The 20,270-nt window shown below is 42.9% G+C and overlaps 5 protein-coding genes across 8 annotated transcripts; 2 read left to right on the top strand and 3 right to left on the bottom strand.

Moving 5' to 3' along the window:
- Positions 1 to 531: 531 nt before the first annotated feature.
- On the bottom strand, positions 532 to 1,104 carry LOC127785950 (ATP synthase subunit alpha, chloroplastic-like; the record flags this gene model as incomplete). The annotated part of the gene is made up of 1 exon (XM_052313278.1): positions 532 to 1,104. A coding segment is annotated over one exon (573 nt), but the record flags the coding sequence as incomplete, so codon positions are not given.
- Positions 1,105 to 1,338: 234 nt separating this feature from the next.
- Positions 1,339 to 8,677, top strand: LOC127786286 (uncharacterized). Its single transcript, XM_052313630.1, has 7 exons — positions 1,339 to 1,722; positions 2,478 to 3,224; positions 3,865 to 5,022; positions 5,145 to 5,472; positions 6,127 to 6,382; positions 6,473 to 6,653; positions 7,070 to 8,677. The coding sequence occupies exons 1-7, from the start codon at positions 1,441 to 1,443 to the stop codon at positions 8,429 to 8,431; spliced, it is 4,314 nt and encodes a 1,437-aa protein (XP_052169590.1). The 5' UTR covers positions 1,339 to 1,440; the 3' UTR covers positions 8,432 to 8,677.
- A 318-nt stretch (positions 8,678 to 8,995) lies between these two features.
- On the bottom strand, positions 8,996 to 12,917 carry LOC127786287 (tobamovirus multiplication protein 3-like). Its single transcript, XM_052313631.1, has 11 exons — positions 12,521 to 12,917; positions 12,179 to 12,269; positions 12,024 to 12,076; positions 11,845 to 11,937; positions 11,687 to 11,758; positions 10,993 to 11,065; positions 10,564 to 10,609; positions 10,015 to 10,078; positions 9,869 to 9,922; positions 9,703 to 9,780; positions 8,996 to 9,319 (listed from the first exon to the last, which is right to left on the bottom strand). Exons 1-11 carry the CDS (start codon positions 12,689 to 12,691, stop codon positions 9,227 to 9,229), a joined length of 888 nt encoding a protein of 295 aa, XP_052169591.1. The 5' UTR covers positions 12,692 to 12,917; the 3' UTR covers positions 8,996 to 9,226.
- Positions 12,918 to 13,454: 537 nt separating this feature from the next.
- LOC127753156 (heavy metal-associated isoprenylated plant protein 30-like) lies at positions 13,455 to 14,444 on the bottom strand. The gene is made up of 2 exons (XM_052278623.1): positions 14,099 to 14,444; positions 13,455 to 13,984 (listed from the first exon to the last, which is right to left on the bottom strand). The coding sequence occupies exons 1-2, from the start codon at positions 14,331 to 14,333 to the stop codon at positions 13,662 to 13,664; spliced, it is 558 nt and encodes a 185-aa protein (XP_052134583.1). The 5' UTR covers positions 14,334 to 14,444; the 3' UTR covers positions 13,455 to 13,661.
- Positions 14,445 to 14,844: 400 nt separating this feature from the next.
- On the top strand, positions 14,845 to 20,047 carry LOC127752479 (uncharacterized). Of its 4 annotated transcripts, none has more exons than XM_052277872.1 (6): positions 14,845 to 15,197; positions 16,136 to 17,706; positions 17,971 to 18,069; positions 18,171 to 18,342; positions 18,435 to 19,418; positions 19,522 to 20,047. In XM_052277872.1, exons 1-6 carry the CDS (start codon positions 14,903 to 14,905, stop codon positions 19,557 to 19,559), a joined length of 3,159 nt encoding a protein of 1,052 aa, XP_052133832.1. In that variant the 5' UTR covers positions 14,845 to 14,902; the 3' UTR covers positions 19,560 to 20,047. The 4 variants fall into 4 exon arrangements, with proteins under 4 accessions (XP_052133832.1, XP_052133830.1, XP_052133829.1 ...); XM_052277870.1 differs by having other exon boundaries at positions 19,515 to 20,045; XM_052277869.1 differs by having other exon boundaries at positions 18,435 to 19,917.
- Positions 20,048 to 20,270: the final 223 nt, after the last annotated feature.

Genomic DNA, 20,270 nt, shown 5'->3' with positions numbered 1-20,270 from the left:
ACTGTATTTAAAGTATTTGTCCTGAAGCACGTGTTAGCTAGATTTTGCATTAGAGCCAACACCTTTTATTTTTGGTTGTTTCACTATTTCATATAAATTTATAGTTAGTTTATAGCTCGTTATTATTTTTGCTCTTAGTCACCCACACATCTCTCTTCTCAAGTTCTCTCTCTTCCATCTCGACAAAAATCTAACTTGGCAATTGCTATCATCGACTGATGTAATAATCCTATTACACTTGCTCCTATATGAATGCAAAAGTTGCATTTATACTGCCATGTGTTTGTGATCTCAATTCAAGTCTGTGTTTGGCAGCTGAGTTTCCCAGCTCATCTTTTTTTTTTACATGCATGTTTTTCAAATAGTAAAACACGAATATAGGGAAGGATCTAATATTAAAAAATTATAAGGGGTGAGACTTCAAACCCAGGTCGTCTAGCCCACCATCTTATTGAGCTAGCTGGAAGATCTCTGGGCGTTTCTTATTTTTTAAATAGTTAAACTGTTAAAAGAAAGTTAATACTTGATTAATTAGGTGCTTCTTGTACGGTAGGTTATTTCCCCCAATTGATTCTGACTTGTTTTATCGAGAGCAGAGGCGAATTGTGCAAAGGCTTGTAACTCTGCGAATTGAGCTAATTCCAATTTTGATTTGCCAGCTACTTGTTTCATGGCTTTAATTTGAGCCGCGGATCCTACTCTGGAAACGGAAATACCCACATTAATAGCAGGCCGAATTCCGGCATTGAATAGATCTGCGGATAAGAATATTTGTCCATCTGTAATGGAGATTACATTAGTAGGAATATAGGCGGAAACGTCTCTAGATTGAGTCTCAACTATTGGTAAAGCAGTCATACTTCCTTCCCCTAAAAGAGAATTTAATTTAGCGGCTCTTTCTAAAAGGCGTGAATGCAAATAAAAAACATCCCCTGGGTAAGCTTCGCGGCCGGGGGGTCTTCTTAATAGAAGGGACATTTGGCGATAAGCTTGTGCCTGTTTGGAGAGATCATCATAAATTATTAAAGTATGCCATTCGCGGTACATAAAATACTCAGCCAGGGCTGCTCCCGTATAAGGAGCGAGGTATTGTAATGTAGCAGGGGATTAATTAGGTGCTTCTTGTACGGTAGGTTATTTCCCAACTGCAAGGAACGAACTCAGCCGAGTAGCCGACCAAACCGGCTGAGCTGAGCTGAGCTGAGCTTGTGCCGGTACTACGCGTCACTGGAGCTAGCTAGCCTGTCCGAATCACGGCCGCCCAACCGTTGGATGCAGCCGTGCAGGGGGACAGATCGATCCATACTTTATTATACTCCAATAGGATAAAAAAATCCACCAAACAAAAAAAAATCCACTAAAACCTACTCCAATTTAGCCCCCAAATCTGACCCACCAATCGCGAGGCGGCGATTCCTTCCTCTCCCGGTCGCCGGCGAAATGCGGCGCCGCGGCGGCGGAGACTGGGGGCGCGAGGCGGATCCCGCGGAGCCCTCCTCCTCCCACGCGTTCGACGGCGGCAGCGACGGCGACGACGATGACGGCGGCGGCGGCGGCGGCGGGTGGCACCAGGCGGCAATGAAGGCGGGGGCGGGGAAGGGGTCGTCGTCGTCGTCGTCGTCGGGGGACTCGCTGTGGCAGTGGCGGAGCCAGGGGCTGTCCGAGGTGGTGCTCTCGTGGTCGGTGGACCAAATCCTCAACAAGGACCTGCTCCGCGACAAGGTGACGCCACCACCTCCGCTGGCTCGCGACATCCGCAGCCTCCTCCTCCTCCTCCTCTTCCTCTCGAATTCGCACCGGTGGCACTCGCGTGAGTGGCCATTGAGCGGCGTGGATCTGACGAAATGCGTGTCAATTTCGCGTCATCGATTGGGTGGGACTTGGGGCCGTTTTTTTTTTCCCTCTCTTGTGATGGGGCCATTTTTGGGTTCACGCATCGCGAATGAGTGGTTAATTTTGTGTAGAACCGGTAATTGCGCGTAATAAGCGAAGTATTGGGTGGCTGCAAATCTGCAATCGTACCACTGATGCGCTTGTTGAAGTTTATTGTGCTTATTATTAGTGAAATAATGGGTGGCGCTGCAAATCGTACCACTGGTGCGCTTTGGAGTTTGTGCTTTCCAGTTTCTGGTAGAGCACACTAGAAGCACTAGCCCTTTTTTTTTGAATCTGTGCCAAGTGATTCACTGTTTATGCTTTGTCTGGTAGTATCTGAATTGTACTTACCTAGATGGCTGGAGTAGATTTCAGATTTACCTTCTGCTTGTGTAGTGCTATGGAGACAACCTACACCCCCTTTTTAGCCAGAGTAGAATGATTGCAGTTGAAATGCCATAAATCAAAATGTTAACTACACTAAGAATAGAACTAAGGAATTAGCATGACTGCTCTTATGTTGCTTAACTCCTCTGTGAACTCATTTTGCCTATTGCCATAAAAAGAGGCTGTGGATTCATGGAATGTATGTGTCGTCGCAGGTGGCTAAGATCCCAGAAACATTCAGCAGCATGGAGCAGTACATGACATCATTTTTCGGTCCACTTTTGGAGGAAGTCAGGGGTGACATGTGTTCAAGCATGGAGGACATTTCCAAAGCTCCATATGCAAGTGTTCTGTCTGTCAATGCAATGAGGAAGGGGAAAGGATCATATGAGATCAAGCTTGACAAATGGAGGGGGGTGTCTCATGGTTGTGCGATAGAAGGTTATAAGCCTAAAGCGGCAGATTTGCTACTGATTTCAGAAACGAGACCGGCAAATCAATCTGATATTCTCAAACAGTCTAAATCCTGTGTCATTGTATGGGTTGGTAAGGTCCAGGGTAATAAGATGACAGTCAAGGCATCACGAAGGATGGAGACAGGGGTTCATGGAGATGAACGACAACAAATGGGCATGAACAGGTATGACAAGTTGTATGCGGAAGGTTTTGACAAGTCTTGGGAAATGCTGGACCAAGAAGCAGTTGCTCCAGAATCTAGCAACTCATTTATGCATGAAAATGGGCGTAAAGAACATTCAAAAGTTCGAAAGTGCTTTGAGAAGTGTAGTGATCTGCAAGAACAGAATGAGATGGGGACATGTGGAAATTCATTGAAGCGATGGTCCTTCTGTGCTACCTACCTGACTAATATGATAACATATGATCGTGTTTGGGTTGTGCTCCGAAGGGGTTTGACAATGGATTCAAAAATTGTTCTCAGTATGTTTGGCAAAAAAAAATATGTAAGTTTTTCAGTTACAATGCTTCCTTCCATGACTAGTTTGCAGTGAACTGAAAGATTTCCATATGAAGAATTAAATGTGCAGGCGATATGCTTTTGATAGTCAAGTTTAATGCTTTTACTGTAATATATCTTTTAAAACATATGTATGTTCGTTTTTATTTACTTTCAAACAATTAACCTATATATTTTACCCCATAAACTTGTATACTCATTGCCATTGCAATTAATACACCCTGATAGTACTCATATGCCATTTTAGAATTTTGTTAAAGATTACTTCTCAGATCATGCCCTATTCAGACTATTTTTAAATTCTTGATTAAACTCAACTTCTTGTATTTACTGTTGACCAATTAGTCTCTGCCTAAAGTTTACAATTCATGTTCTTGTGTGTACCTCATCCATATCACTGTGTTGCCAACTTGATATTGAGCCTTATATCGATATTATCATTTTTAAGAGAATTTTTTTATTATGAGCAGTTAGCGCATTCTTAATGTAAAATATGAATGTAAATGAAATGTATGCTTCTTCATGCTGTTCCAGACTCTGGTACTTTCTCTGTTCATGTCTTTATGCACTGTTGCACGTCTTTTTTCATTTTCCTATTGATCACTGAGGTTTTCGAATTAATGTAGGCTACAGGGCATTGTAAGTACTGCGGAAGTGAAACACACGACAAAATCAAGGATTATCTCTGCAATTTTAAGCTGAATGACTCACAGCTTGATGCAGTAGCAAGTTGTATTTCGGCAAGTGAATGCTGTCATAACTCTTCGGTGGGGCTAATATGGGGCCCTCCTGGGACAGGTAAAACTACAACAGTTTCGGTGATGCTACACATGCTTTTGATGAAGGAGCAGAGAATTCTTGCATGTGCTCCAACCAACATGGCTGTCTTGCAAGTGGCATCTCGTCTTATTGAGCTGATTCAGGACTTCTCTTCAAGTCATTGTTATTCATTTGGTGACATTGTCTTATTTGGTAACAAGGACCGTCTGCACATCGGAAAGGAGTTGTCAAAAGTATATTTGGATGATCGTGTCCATAAGCTGCTGAGGTATTTCAAACGAGAAGATGGTTGGAAGGCACGTGTGGATTCTGTCATGAAATTCCTTATGAATTGCATTTCTCGTTACCAAATGTCCCTAGATATACAGCAGGCAAGCAGTGATGGATGCAATCTTACCTTTAAGAAGTATTTCACAAGTAAATTCAGCACATTAGTAAAAGAATTAGCAACGTGTATTGATACATTCTTTGATCATCTTCCAACTGATTCCCTGGGCAGGAATTTGGACAGGATGATGTTTGCCAAAAGTTTATTAGATAAATTGCAACAACTGCTGTGTGCAGATGATGTCTCTGATGAGCTTCTTTTCACAATTTTCAAGCCTTCCGATGAACCTATTGACTCTTTTGATAGCCATGACCAGACAGATGATGCAACTGTTGATCTTCATGACCATGATATCTCCCTAGATGACCCTTTGGAGATAAAGTCTCTTTGTATCAAAACCCTGATGGATCTTTCAAAAATGCGGCTTCCTTGTGAAGACAATGAGAGTTCGATTCGGGACTTATGCTTGAAACGAGCGAAACTGGTATTCTGCACTGCTTCTAGTTCATTTGAGTTGTTCAGGTTGCAAAACGTGATGCCTATAAGCATCTTGGTTATTGATGAGGCAGCACAACTAAAAGAATGCGAAGCACTGGTTCCTCTCTTGCTCCCAGGGATAGAGCACATTCTGCTGATTGGAGATGAAAACCAATTATCATCATTGGTAAAGAGTAAGGTATGCCATTGGTATGGGATAATATACATGGACATGTTCTCTTTTATTATGAGTATATTGTTGCCAGTAATTATTCTGACTTCTATAGCTTTGCTCATACTGTCTCCTTACTGCTACTCTAGATTGCTAAAGATGCTGACTTTGGCCGAAGTCTCTATGAGAGATTGTGTACAATGGGTTATAGAAAGCATTTGCTGGAAGTACAATATAGGATGCACCCTGGCATCAACAAATTTCCAAATGCCAACTTTTATGATAACCGAATTTCTGATGGTCCCAGTGTCCAACAGGAAGACTATATGAAGAGTTATCTCCCTGGCCCTATTTATGGTGCTTATTCATTCATTCATATTGAAAACGATATGGAAATGCTTGATGAACTTGGCCAGAGTTCCAAAAATATGGTTGAGGTTGCTGTAGCGACCAATATTGTTGAAAGACTTGCAAAAGGTACATCTAAGGGCTAAGGCCTCAGTTTTCACATAGTTGTTGAAAGAAATAAGTTTAAATATGGCTTGCCACATAGATAACCTGCTTGCTGTTGTTTGATAAGCTGCTGACTTGCTCAATATATTTTATTAGAGCTTCGACACTAGCTATTATATAAACTTTTAAGATGGTTTCCTACATACATAATTTCAAGGCTGTCTGTACACATTTCCATCAGCACCAGTGTTTTCTTCTTTGAACAGTCTGTTGATAATGGAAATAGGTTGAGAATAACACAATAAATAAATGCGATATTTTTTTTTTTTTTGCTTTCCTTTGGTATTGTGCTGGACATATGATGAAAATAGGTGTCGGGTGACCATGTCCTATCCATCAGAATCAAAATGTTGGATATTCCATGATGCTAAGTGTTCAAGGAAACATGCATATATGAAGTTTGATTTTTTTTTTTTGCAACTAATTTAAAGCCATACATGAAATACGAGTAACATGCTTAGTTGGTTAGTTTCATACTTTGCATTTGTTTGGGTGAAATTCTTTCTATTTTGATAATAAGAATATTCTGAAAATGATACTTTTATGAACTTGATTTAACCATGCCTCTGGATTGGATAAAGCTAACAAATGTTTGTATGGTTCCCAAAACTATTGTAGAGTGCTCTGAGAAGAGGCAGCGAACCAGCCTTGGTGTGATATCTCCATATACTGCCCAAGTAATTGCATTGCAAGAAAGACTTGGAAAACAGTTCAAGAATCATGAGTTTCTGTCTGTTACAGTAAAATCCATTGATGGATTTCAAGGTGGAGAGGAGGACATAATATTGATTTCGACCGTTAGGTCCAACAAAAATGGCAAAGTAGGATTCCTCTCGGATGCTGGGAGAATTAATGTGGCTCTGACAAGAGCAAAGTATGTTGTCTTAATTTAGTAACAGATTAATTTCAATTCAATATTTCCACTGCTTGTAATTTCAAAAGCTTACTATTTTCTTGGCCTCAGGTATTGCCTTTGGATCCTTGGAAATGGAGCCACTTTGCTGGCAAGCAATTCAATATGGGCAGAATTAGTCCATGACTCAAAACGACGTGGATGTTTCTTTAATGCCCTTGACGACAAGAATTTAGCAGAAATAATTATGCATGCAACCAAGGAGGGAGAGCAGAGGAACCAAAGAGAACAGGTAATAAAGTGGAACATTTTCTTTTGTCGGAAGGTAGGACTTATCATGTTTATTAGGGACATATGGTTACTAAAAGCTTGCGATGGTTCCCTCCAACACATATGGGTGAGGAGAGACTGTCCTGCTGCTCCTGGTGAAGCAATGCAGGCCTTGAAGTGTGCTGGGTGTGGTGCCAGTAGCAAATACTTTCTGATCTTGTTAGAACCTGTTCTTTGTGACCCCAATTTCCTAAAAGCTAATTATTTTGTTGTTTCTAGTCCTTTATTCAGTCACATGAGCAGTTCATGTTATTTAAGAATAATGTCCTTTATACACCTTTGGCAATTGGAGCTGTTAATAAGATTAACATGCTGACATATTTCTTGCAAAAAGTTCTCTTATTTTGAAATCCTTACAATTATTTGTTTACTTGTCAGAGGAGTGCCCACAATGCAAATCGATGGTCATCAGGGTCATCGAGGCATGACATAATTGCTGCTGGCAACAGTCGACCAATGAGATGGAGTCACTTTCCAGGTTCTGGAAACACAAGGAGAAGCAATGGCCACGATTCACGACTAAATGTGTGTCACACAAAAGAGGACATGCATAGAACACACTTTCAGCAACGCAAGTCCTATAGTGGTGACTATTCACAAGTTGCTCCTCCTAATCAATATTGGCACAATGGCAACAGACCATCCTGTGGCAGTTATGGTTATCTGGAAGTGTTTAGAGAACATCCAAATCATCATTCTGGTCAGGACTCACGTACTAGAAGTTATCATGAAACCATGTGCAGTACTCCTCAAACAGGCAATGGGAGGTTTCCTTATTCTGGATCAATTCAGAGGGAGAAATCACAGAGGCAAACTAGTATCCTTGGTGAACGGCAACCTTTAGGAGGTGACGGCAATAAAGGATTTCAGGATGGGACTTCTGGTTATCCATGCCGGCGCAATTCTTCTCAAATTAGGCCAAATACATATGAAGCCGGTGCTCCTGAACTTCAAAGTATGAATAAGCACAGGGAGTTCAGTAGTTATCCGCAACAAGCACCATATAGGACTTTTGGTGGTCGGGGTAGAGGGAGACCTACATATCATGGTAGAGGTAGGGGAGGATGGTATGAACGGACCAATAACCATTGGATGGAAGAAACTCATCAGGTGCAGAATGCCACCTGTAACATGCCAGTTACTATGCAGCAAGGGATGAAAAGAAACTGGTGCGAAGCAGAAGCATCAGATTCACCCCAGCAGGTCAATGCAAAAATAAGATCCGAAAGTGCAGATCGACCTCATTTGCATGACGAACATGGAGGTTATGGAACTGCATCTCACCAACTGCCTGCAATTAAGCCCGAAGATGTTTCCGAGCAGCAGTGTGAGATGAAAACAGACAGCTATAAGGCAGAAGCATCAGAATCACCAAATGACAGCACAAGAGTAAGGCCTGAAAGTGTAGAGCAACCTTATTGTCAGGCACAGGGTGACAGTTCTGGAGCTGCTTCCCAGGAACCGGTTATCCCTGAGCAGAGAGGGATGTCAGGTGACTTGTGCGAAGCAGTATGCCACCAGAGCAACACGTTAGGTTCACCAAACAGGGGCAGTACTGAAGTAACACTCGAAGGTGCAGAACAACCTCATTGCCAGGCGCAGCCTGACGGTTCGGGAGTTGCTTCAAATGAAGCGCCTGTTCCTGAACAGCGATGGACGGAAGGGGACTTGGGTGAAGCAGCAGAACCTGGCCAGGGCAATGCAGAAAATAAAGCTGAAAGTGCAGAGGCAGATAGCTAGACTTTTGAGATCAGATACAGACATATAGATTTCCAGTCCTTTTTTTTTTTGCTCTGTATAGGATAGTGTTCCCCCTTTTGGTTTATATCCCCAAAATGTGTATAAGCAAGCACGTGGTGTGTAAATCTTTTTGGCACCTCGACAGTAGGGAGAACCTAGGAACCAACCTGGGAAGCAATATGTAAAAGACTAGTAGGTAGCTCAATAAAAAGGAAAAGAAAGCGTAGAATTTTTTGGGCGAACAAAGTATTGTTTCTGCTTTCTGATTCAACTGTTCAAAGTTTTTATTTTGTTTCTTCAGGGCTAAACTGGCCAGGGAGCTGAAGGTCAATGCTTGATACGTGCTTCATCTGGTACACCATCCTATTATTTGTGATATAATGGTAAATATACATCAGGTAGTTGTGTTTTGCAGGTGTGGTAATCTGCAGGTCTGCCTCAGAGGAGAAACCGACTCCTCGAGCTTGGGTGAAACAAGTACTGAAAATGCAGTCTTTTCGCCAGGTAAAAATGCACAAATATGCGAGGCACAGTTGCAGTGATGTGTACAGAGGGAAAACACTGTGAAGAAGAACAAAGGTATATATATATATAAGTTAACACTTTCTAAATCTGTAACAACACCAGATTGCATTTTTACACACGATGGTACCCTGAGATTCTAAAGGCTTCCTCTTACAAAAGCTGGGGCAAGCTCGAAAGCAAGTGTGGTATCTTTCACATTGCCTTTTCTGTATTTACCACGCTGTATAGACTACTCATAAGAAAACCTCTTCTGTCCCTGCCAGGGCTGCTCTAATGAATTGGATGATATTGTGTGATCCCCCGTTTCGGTGGCAGTTTCCTTAGGATGAATAGCACCAAAGCTGAAGGTACGATCTCAACCAGCTGCCAAAAAAATTAGAGAATTTTGTTAGTATATAAGAACAGTAAACAAATATATATGATACTTCTGGAGCTATCCCGTGGTATGATTTATTTTTCTTTTAGAATATTCGCAAAATCCCTCTAATACAAGGCTGGCATTCGTGCCGCATTGAGTCAGATATGGTATTGTTCTTCATATGCAAACTGTACTATATTATCAACATCACATTATCCATGCTCCTTTGTTAAGTTCTGCCCTCATCTCGATACCTTCATAATTTGCTTAGTCATAACAAAATCTAAAAGTTGTCGTAAGTCATACTGCATAAGTTGAATGCTTAACATTTTGACAATATAAACGAACAAAAGCATACCAAGTAGGAAATAAATGAATCAAGACATACCAAGTAATAAAAGAAATTCAGAATCGGATGGTTCAGAACATCAAGGTCAGCTGCTTTATCAAATGCGTTGAGACACATCTGCAAGACAAGGCTCAACTTAGTATTTCTCTCCTGTTTCAGCAAGCTAAATTCTTTCAAAGACTCCAAAGAAATTCTACACACTTACCATGACACATCTGATCAAGAAACAAGTAAAGCAGATTGTAGTCACATAGCCAACCTACAGGAAGGAATACATGATTAACATATGTTAAACATAAAATTTGTCGTAAACTAGCCTCCAAATTTCAGACTAATGAAAAGCAAGTATACCTCCTGCAATTTCTTGCGCCGTCCTTTCGATTCAACTGGGAAACGTTGCAACATCAGGAATAACCTACAGCAATAAACAAAATATCATGTGACAAATCATCTGTTAGAAATGGTCACTCCAGCCTATACTCAGCACAAGCTTTTCCAAGTGATAGATAGGACCAAGTTAAGTAGAATATGGAAATGAATGGTACATGGAAAGTATACTGGCCATAACCGTATATATTCTAGTGTAGAACAGAGCTGCACAGCACAATGACTGGCATATACTCGCTGCTACACATCCTGGCGGCTAAAGCAGGTCATTGTTACTGAATGCAAAAGAAGGCCAGAAGTTCACCATCCAAGTAATATAAGCATAGAACAGCTTACAATCTGACAGGGCAATAGTGTGGTCATATCATGTTGCATCATATGGTTAATTTGTCATATGGTACAAAAATGGCCCCATGTTTTTTTCTGTTGTGACCAGATCTAGTTTACCATCCAAACAGTACAACAAGAGAGCATCACTCTATCAGAGCAGTACTGTAGCTAGAGAAGTATTACCTCCCACCGTAGAGAAGAAACCCAAAAGCCGCAAACAGTGATACACCTAAAAATTAAAATATAGCATATTATTAGCTGAAAAGATGAAGTAGTTCTCAGAAAGTATTTAACAATTTAGTGTGCCTGAATTTATTAAAGCTTTGTCATGTGCTACTTAGATATCTCCCTGACCAGAAACTAAAGACTTATATGAAGGTGGTTTCCAAAATTAACTTTAGCACGCTATGCTTACTCCTATTGCTCCTGGTCGACACTCTACAGTAGATCTGTTAATACTTTCCATAAGCTTTCACTCAGATAGTACTCTTTAGTTGATAACTAACATAACTAAACAGCATAGTAGAAATGATGGATGCATATGCCCTAAATTTCCTATGTTCACTTAAAACATATGAATTACTGGAGAGGAAAAGCAAACATAAATTCTACCTGCAAAGAACATCTTCGACAAGATGATCATAACTCGAACTGGTTTCCACCATAGAACCATCCATAATATTATCTGAAAGTAATGAATAATCAAATCATTTCATGCGTAAGCAATATGTTCCTTGTTTTCATGTGTTAGCTCAGAAATAGATAAGACAGATGGATTGCATTCCCCAATAATTAAACCAGGAACATCTTCAATGTGTTCCAGTTCCCATAAACATATACAATCAGATATCCCAACATCCCAGCCCATTGTATGACACATTAGGAAGGTTGTTTAATGGGGAATTGGGGATATCTTTTCATCGTAAAATCAAAGATCAATTATATCATGTACTTGCTAGTGGTTGGTATTAAAAGGAATCTGGTACTTCTATCAATCATTTTCTATATCAGGTAAATGTGCCTTACTGTATCCATCAGTTGAGAAACTGAAAGGTGTAATGGGCAAGAAAGTACAGCAATTATGTCTACAACTACCTTCAATCTGATTGGTCATAAGCACCACCATCATAACCATCTGAAAGAATTTCAGTGTCCGAACTTTATTCTACGCAACATTAAGGCAGCTGAATTCAACGGTCCACACAACATAATACCAAGCACCTCAAGCAGTACGTTTCACATGCGTATTAATTCATCTAAAGTTCTAAACCATCAAGTGCAACATGAGATCTTATACAGTACACACCTGAATTGCATAGATCACAGCATTGATCCAATAGAAAGTTGGCCTAAGCCCATCAGTGGACATTGCACGCGCCTAGTGGAAAATTTCACAAATTAGGAGGTGCTAAAGGCACTGATGAAATGTCACAGGGAACTACAAAGATCAAACCAGCCTAGCACCTGATAATAAATCTCGGCCCAGAAGAGCACCAAAAGTGCGTACGTCGTGAAGAATGCGAGCCCGGGCATATCTAGAAGCACATGTTGAAGTATCTGCGGTAGAATATTGCTTAATACCACCATAACTTAAATGAACTGCAGCATCAATCTGATCATCAAATTAGCAACAATTCACAAACCTCTGGATGTATGAGCTGCACATTTCGTCGCAGCACAAACACTATGGATCGCACTGCAAACACAAACAACAAGCATTGTCATAGATCAATCGACAAGAGTACCAGACCGAACATCTAACATAGGCAAAGAAAAAAAAAAACAGCTCGTTACCCACCGCCGTTCACGAGGAAGTTGAGGAAATGGAACACCTTTTGTGTTGTCCACCCGTATTCGGGCACCCTACATTCGATTCTGATCAATTGGACCTACAAGAGAAATCAAGCCCCAAAAAAATTTAGATTTCTTACAACGCTCATGACCCAGCCTCAAGATATCCATCAGAAATTCAGAAACACCCAAAGTTTAGAACCGAACGCCCACAGATCGTGCCGACGCGCACAATCGAAAGGGAAGATAAAAAAAAGAAAACCCAATCAAAACAGATACCACTGAGCAATCAGATCCAGCCTCCACAGATCGTAACGTAATGGAAGGGTGGAGGGTGGCGGGCGCCTACCAGCGCGATGGCGGAGACGAAGCCGTAGAGCGCCGCGAGGACGTGGAAGATGCGGTCCTGCCACACCGGCGACTCGTTCACGTCGCGCCACCAGTCCACCGCGCCGTTCGCCGCCGCCGCCGCCGCCGCAGACGAGCCGGCGTCCGCCGCCACCTCCAGCATCCGCCTCATCGAGAACCCCCGCCCGCGACCACGCTGTTTGTGGATTCGGGCGCGGGCGCGCGCGCGCGCGCGAGCTACGCCGACGTGGGGGAGAGGAGGAAGGCGAGGCCTCTCGCTGGTCGAGAGGATTGGAATCGAATTCGGATTTCAGTTTCTTTCTTTCGCGAACTCGCGTGGAGGCGAGAGGAAGGAGAAGAAGAAGGTTCGAGCCTTTTCGTGTTCGTGTTCCTCCTCGCGAAGGCGGTGACGTCGACCGGGGAGGGTGAGCCGATCCAGGGGGAGGGCCACGTGTACGGCGTTCGTGGACCCGGTCTACGGCTGTGGAACCCGCGCGACGGCGCGAGGGGGGATGGGACGAGGCTGTCGGTGTATGGACCGGGTGCAGGGACGTTTCGGTGGAAGCGCCTGGTTGGTCCAGCTCGGCGTGATTAGTTTAGCACTTTCGCTTTCAGTTTTTTTTTTGCGGTGGCTGGGCTGGGCCCACCGGACAGAGTGTGCACGCCGGGCTTGACCGTGTTCTCACGTGTCCTAATCAGTCTGCCAGATCATTCAGGATGTCTCAGCATGTACTAATACAACGACCAATCGTCCTCAGATGCTGGTTACATTACACTTGGAGATGACTCAGCAAAGCATACCACAATAATGTAGTAGCAAAAGTTTCCATGTCAGCAATAGTTTGCTAACTTTAAGTATTATTACTCTATCCTTTTATAAAAAACCAACATGGTGAGAAACATGTTAGTACAATGAATTTAGATATGTCTCTATTAAATATGTCACATCCAATTCTAAGATTCGTTTTTTTTTCTTTTAGACATAGAGTAGTAGATTGGCATATTGCTAAGGTAGGTAACCTCCATGATCCTCTCTTTTTTTTATGACAGATAAATATTTGATTAGATCATGCTAGACAAGCTCTACTAATTGCTAGATCAGCCACTCCTATACTGCTTGGGACAAGGACACTACTATCATACTACATGATGGCGCAGGCGGCGGAGACGTCGTCGTCGTTGAACATGTTGCTGACGGCGTCGGCGCCGCGGGCGGGCTCTCGCATCCGGCCGTGGCGGTCGCCGTCGCCGTAGCCACGGCGGTGGTAGTTGTAGCTGCCCCTGTACGCCTCGCCGTCGCGGAAGTACTCCTTCTCCGACGTGAACCGCCGCGGCGTGCCGCCGCTGGGCCAGAACTCCGCCTTCTTCCCGCTCCGCCGCACCTCGCGCAGCACCCTCCCTCGGTCCACGTACCCCGTCACCCTCACCTTCTCCATCGCCACGTCCACCTCCACGCTATCCACCCCTTAAAAAAAACAACACGTACCACCACCAAAAAGCTCGAGACCGTGTCGTTGTCGAAAACGATAAGACCGTGTCATTGTCTAAAACGATGACGCGGTTGCACGCTATAGCTCACCTCGGAGGTTGGCGAGGGCGCTCCGGACGACGCGCTCGCAGCCTTCGCAGCACATCCGCACCTTGAGCTCCACCGTCTGGAGCGACACGGGCGGCCTGCTGCTGCTTCGGCCGGCGCCGCCACGGCGGCGGCGCAAGGCGGTGTCGTTGTGCGCGCCGACGCCGCGGTGGCCGCCGGGAGGGTAGTAGCAGCAGCAGAAGAAGGACAGGAACACGTCGGAGACAATGTCCGCCATTTGTGCTTGGGTGAAGCAGAGCTAATTAACCTTGAGGTAGATCACGCTAGTATAGTTATAGGATCTGGATCTTGGCATCAATATATTTGGGAAGAAATGTGAAACTGTATATACACATATATCCTGGACATTTAGAAGTGACTACCTCCTGCATGGTCGGCTGTGTCGATCGATGTGTCAGTGCTTGAGGTGACAGTGTCATGTGCGAGAATATGGAGGAATATATTTTTTTTGCTGATGAGTAGGAATAGTACATAGCACAGAAAAAGTTTGCTCTGAATCCAGACTTACTGACGAAGCAATTTCACTGATCAATCAGCTCATGCATATGTACCATCGCTCTGCTTCAGAGATCGGAAATGGGCCAATCATATTTCCATGCTTTACGTGGATCTAATTAGATTGCTACCACTATATGGGCCATTGGGCCCACCTTATTATGAGCTTTCCACATACGGCCCAACACGCTTTCCTCGTGCTCGTGCCTACCCAAACCACCAGAAACGCACACGTCGCGCACGCCTGAGCAGACGCCACACTCCACCCAACCACCGGTCGCCGCCGGCGAGATGCTGCCCTACCACGGCGATCGCCACCGGGGCTCGCCCCCGCCGTACCCCGCGGCAGCGGCGCACTCCTCGCTCTCCCCCTCGGCCGCTCCCTTCACCGTGGACTGCCCCCGCCCCGCGGCGGATCCCAGGGTCCGCAACCCCAACCCCCCCGGGCTCGATCTCCCCACCGCGCCTTCCCTCTACGCCACCGCCGCCGCCGGAGACTGGGGGAGCTCGTCGTGGATGGAACCCCCCGCCAGCTACATGGCCCCCTCCACCGCCGCTGCCACCCCCCCGCCGCCGGCGTATAAAGGTACTCGCGTTTGCCTAATTTAGAGGTCGATTCCTAGTGGATATGTGGTCGATCGTTGCGAGAATGCGTTGATAGGGTCAGATGTTACTGTCTCGTGGTTCTGTATAGGATTCGTTTGATCCGCTCATGATGCTGGTGTTACTTGCATAAGCCAAACTTTTTACGCTTTTGGATACTTGTATGCTTGTGTGGTTCATCCTATTTAGCTTATTGTGGAGATTTTGTGTTCCAGGGTTTGTCATATCAAGTGATCAGAGCGAATTAAACTTTTTACACTATTGGATAACTGTGTGCATGTGTGGTTCATCCTATTTAGCTCCTTATGGAGATTTTGTGTTCCAGGGTTTGTCATATAAGTGATCAAAGTGAATTAATTTCTATTTTATATTTTGGGATAAATAATTGAAGGCATCTAGCTCCTCGACTAGAATCTGTTTTTTCATTTATGTGCATGAGAGGCCTATCTAGACTAGCTACATATGCACAAATTATAAGAGGCATGCTTGCAAATATCTGTTGTGCGTAACTACTAGCTAGATGATTGCTGTCTCAAAATGGAATTTCGTGTCAAGCTGAGAACACATCCGAGCAATGGCTGGATATAATGAATTAAGCTGTTTCTGGCATCTGTTTTCTCCTCTTCTTCTCTAGATTTCTTCTTTGTTTATACTTTCTGTCCTTTTCTTTTTAGTGTTTCTTTTTTTTTTGCCTCTTGGTAATATAACTATTTGACTCTCCAGTAATGCAATGGACATAAGGCAGACTCTCCTCTGCCTTTTGCGTAAAACACACACACAATGAGCTTATGTGTACATAAGCTCTATCTTTGTTAATAGGAGCTTTTGGTGAGTGTATAATTTGATTGGGATATTGCTGCCTGGCTTAACCAAAGCATGCCATGCCTAATAATTTTTGGTGACTTCAAACATATTATATAGGTGAAGCTCCTGAAACTGCACCATATGGTATATTCCCTGGGACTTGTCAAATTGGTAACTTTATGGTTACACGTCCATTGAGATCAGAGAGCTCACAACTAACAAGTGCAAAAGGTCCTGGAACTTGGCTAGGAAGTTCAGAGGTTCTGCCCAGTGGTGTTGGGCCATCAGTTTTTAGTCCGCAGCAGAATACCTTTGTGCATAAATCAGAAGATACAGAACCTTATCCTACACACCGAGGTTTATTACAGTATCCTCCTCAGTATCCTGCATATGACAAATACATGACACAGCTTTCATCATGTTCAACAAATGTGCCACCTCCTGTCATGTGGACGCCACCTGCCAATTCTTCTGAAGTGGTCGAACAAATGTTTCCAGTGATGAATAAAAATACTGGGGAAAGTTCTTCATCCTTTTCTTCATATATGAATCCTTGTAGAATCAACCTTGATTATTTTGATTGCATGTGGAATGAACAAAAAGATCTTGGGCATCAGACTACTAATAAACACCATGGAAAATGGAGCAGCTCTGCTAGCAATGCGGGAGACCATTTGCTCAATTCTCTTGGAGCAGATCACCGTGCTGCAAGGTGTTTTGGAAATGGGAGACCTATACAGGAATCTTCAGAGATGAAATATGACCGGGGTAGCTTTAATTCCAAAGTTTCTCCATCTGAGGTTGGATATGTTCAGTCTCGTGAATTTTCATCCGAGTTGCCTGAGGTTAATAACCCCACTGTTGATTCACCTTGTTGGAAGGGTGCACCTATTGCATATCCTCCTTCATTTGGTATTATGAAAAATACCGACAATCCCCACTCTGTAAATGGGGTAGGTGGTTATCAAATCGAGCAATCACCCGAATGGAGTTTAAAGTATTCAGAGCTATTCTCCAAACATCAGGAAGTATCAGCTTCTGAAAGTGTCAAAAGTGATGCTTTGAAGACATTCAAGTTGCCCGAGACACGTAAAAACACTGAAGATAACAAAGAAGTACTTCCGGTCTGTATTGGGGTTCATAATGGTATTGGTAACAATGCAAGTTATTTTCCTGAAGAACAAAATTCCAGAAGACAGAAATGCTATGATTCTACAGGAGATTGTAAGAACATGATAGCTGCGAATCAACAGGAAAACCTTTCAGTCAGCAAAGCCAAACTCTTAGGTGAGGATAGTTCCAACCATATTGGGAGCATAACTGAAGAATCAATTAACAAAGGGCTTAGTCCTCTTGGCAGTGCTCCTAGGGCTCTTGTTGAGAATCTGAGTGAAAGCCTACATGTTAATGTTTGTTCTCAAGCAGCTGGGGCAGAGGAATGCACACAGGCTCAAATATGTGCAAAAGGAGGTCAGCAGCCTCGCTATTATTCAGATTCTGGGGGGAGCATGTTGAAGACGTCTTCTGAATCAAGATCGAAGTCTCGGGCAGAACTTCTGAAACAAATGCATGATTTATCGGCAATGCTTCTGTCCACTTGCAATAGCGGTCCATTACAGGGATATGAAGAGGAACTTCTGCAATTAGTGATTCAAAATCTTAGAGATGCTAGTTCCTGTATAAGCAAGGTATGCTCTGGAAATGTTTTTGCACAATTATATCACATATTTACATATCATGTACTATACCCCTATAACCATCATGTGTATGAACTTATTATAGTATAAAAAAATGGGCATATGTAGTTCGAATGCTTCCTTTGATACGTTCTAGTTTCTAGCCCCTTGAAGTTGCATACAAATGCAAAGCTGCTTTTCATAGACTAAATGTAGGAAAGGCGAAGCTTGTTTCATTAGCTTTTACTCATTTCATTTTTTTTGGTCTCATACAAGGTTCAAAATATGAGTTGTTCAAGGAATAACTTATGGATGGCAATGCCTGAACACTCATTAGTAGAGAACGATTCAGAATTGAAGACCTCTATTTCACAGGTAGCTTCAATCATGATTAGGAGCATCATGCTGCCGTTTAATTTGAATTGATTACATCTTTTTATCCTCTATTGTGTACCTTATCCTTATCTTCCCTTCAGGCTGTTGCTAAGCTCCCAGAGGATAAGACGCTTGATGATATTGATGTCTCGCAATTGTCGATCTACAAAAATTTGTGGGTTGAAGCAGAAGCATCAGCATGTAAGCTCAAATATGAGCTTCAACTTACCCGTGCGAAGCTTGCAGCAATGGAAAATCACAATAACACACAAGGTGCTCAGACATTATGAATTTACATATTTGGATATGGATACTAACCTCTTAGTGTGCCCTACTAATAGATGCAAATCTTTTTATCAATGCAGTTCCTGTTGACTTATCAAAAGGCAATAAAATCTTTATCTCAACCATACCCAATAGTAAACCACAAAACAGCACTGCCTATCCTGCGAACTTGCAATGTCAGGGAGCAGATAGTTGTGACGGGCAACCTCCTGCAGTAAATAGGAGCATCATTGATGGTGTTGATGCTGAGGTGATTGAGCGATTGAAATTTTTACAGTCCAATTTGAAGGATTGTCGTGCTTTTTGCCAAAACAACTGTGAAGAGCAGGAAGAAGCAAGCAAAAAACCATGTGCAATTGAAGATGCTGTTATGGCCAGGCTAAGGGTTTTGAATTCGTGTCCTGATAATATAGCCTCTCTAAAACAGGAAAACAACAACCACCACCAGCTAGATACAAGCACAAACAGAGCAGATAATATTGATGATGCTGTTATGTCTAGGCTGAGAATTTTGAAGTCCCTTCCTGATAATGTAAACCCACTGGGTCAGGAAAGCAGCAAGCATGAGCCAGATGCAGCTACAGGCACAAATAATTTTATTGACAATGCTGTTATGTCTAGGCTGAGAATTTTGAAGTCCCGTCCTGATAATGCAAACTCATTGGGTCAGGAAAGCAGCAAGCATGAGCCAGATGCAAGCACAGGCACAAATGATTTAATTGATAATGCTGTTATGTCTAGACTGAGAATTTTGAAGTTCCGTGACGATAATATAAATTCATTGGACGATGCCATCAAGCAGCATGTAGAAGCATGTACTGATCAACCAAATTGGGATGAAGATGGTGTTGTGGCCAAAATACAAGCTCCAAATGGCGACACTGCGAGCGCTGCTGACGGGTTCCAAAATATTCTGCATTCTAATAATTTTGTGAGGCACTCGGAAGGAAAAGATTCTGTCAGTGGTCTAGACTCTCCTGGTGATGCAACCTGTAGTGATGAAGATAATGGTTGCAAGGCACCTTCTGATGAAGTCAATGACAAAACTGCAGTCCAAAGCGAAGGTAGTTTTCCCATGAACATTGGTTGGCCGCTAAGTACAATGGACTCTCATATTTGTACAGCAGGGTCTCAAGAGACGCCCCTAATCTCCTCTTCAGTTCACAGGTATGATATATTTCCGCCGAAGTGGGAGCATATGCTGAAGGAGAACTTCTTCCATCCAGGCAAATAGGCTACCGAACTGAAAGCTATCAAGGAGATCAAGCAACTATGTTTGCTCATGTTCTAACATGCTTATTGTACATATGCTATCGTAATAACGAAACCTGAAAGATCCATCGGTCCTTTTCCTCTATCTGTGACCAGTATATCATGATACACAACTGGTCAGCATATAAACATCTCATACCGTACGATGTATCTATAATAATTGTGCATATTTTGGAGTTTTCATGAATTGTGTTATCCATATCCTCCCAGCCTCAGTATACGTATTTATCACTATGTGTTTGCATCAGAACTTGCATGGGGACCTGACAACCATGACTAGCATCAGCATGCTCATTCTGGGACAGAATTGGTCCATTGCTATATAATATAAATCATAACATCAATGGAGTAATCACCAACCTTACAATGTCCAATTCAGTTATATGATATATGCATACAGGACACTGTTCTTGTAAAATTCAACACGGCCAAGTTTCAGGTTCAACCAATCTGGAATTTTTATTGCTCTCTCATCTCATTTCCCTGGATTTAAGTTTTCTATTGAGTTTGATTGCAGTGAGCAATTATATTACGGGAGAAATCAATTAAAATCCCCACAGATATATCACTTTTTTCCTTAGTTGAAATTCAGATAGCGATCGATCTGGGATTGAGCAGCTGTGCCGGTCAGCTGAAGATCGATT

Source organism: Oryza glaberrima, chromosome 10, assembly GCF_000147395.1.
Source record: "Oryza glaberrima chromosome 10, OglaRS2, whole genome shotgun sequence".
Lineage (NCBI taxonomy): Eukaryota > Viridiplantae > Streptophyta > Magnoliopsida > Poales > Poaceae > Oryza > Oryza glaberrima.
Note: the sequence above shows the minus strand (reverse complement) of the source record. Positions and strands in the feature narration are given on the sequence as shown.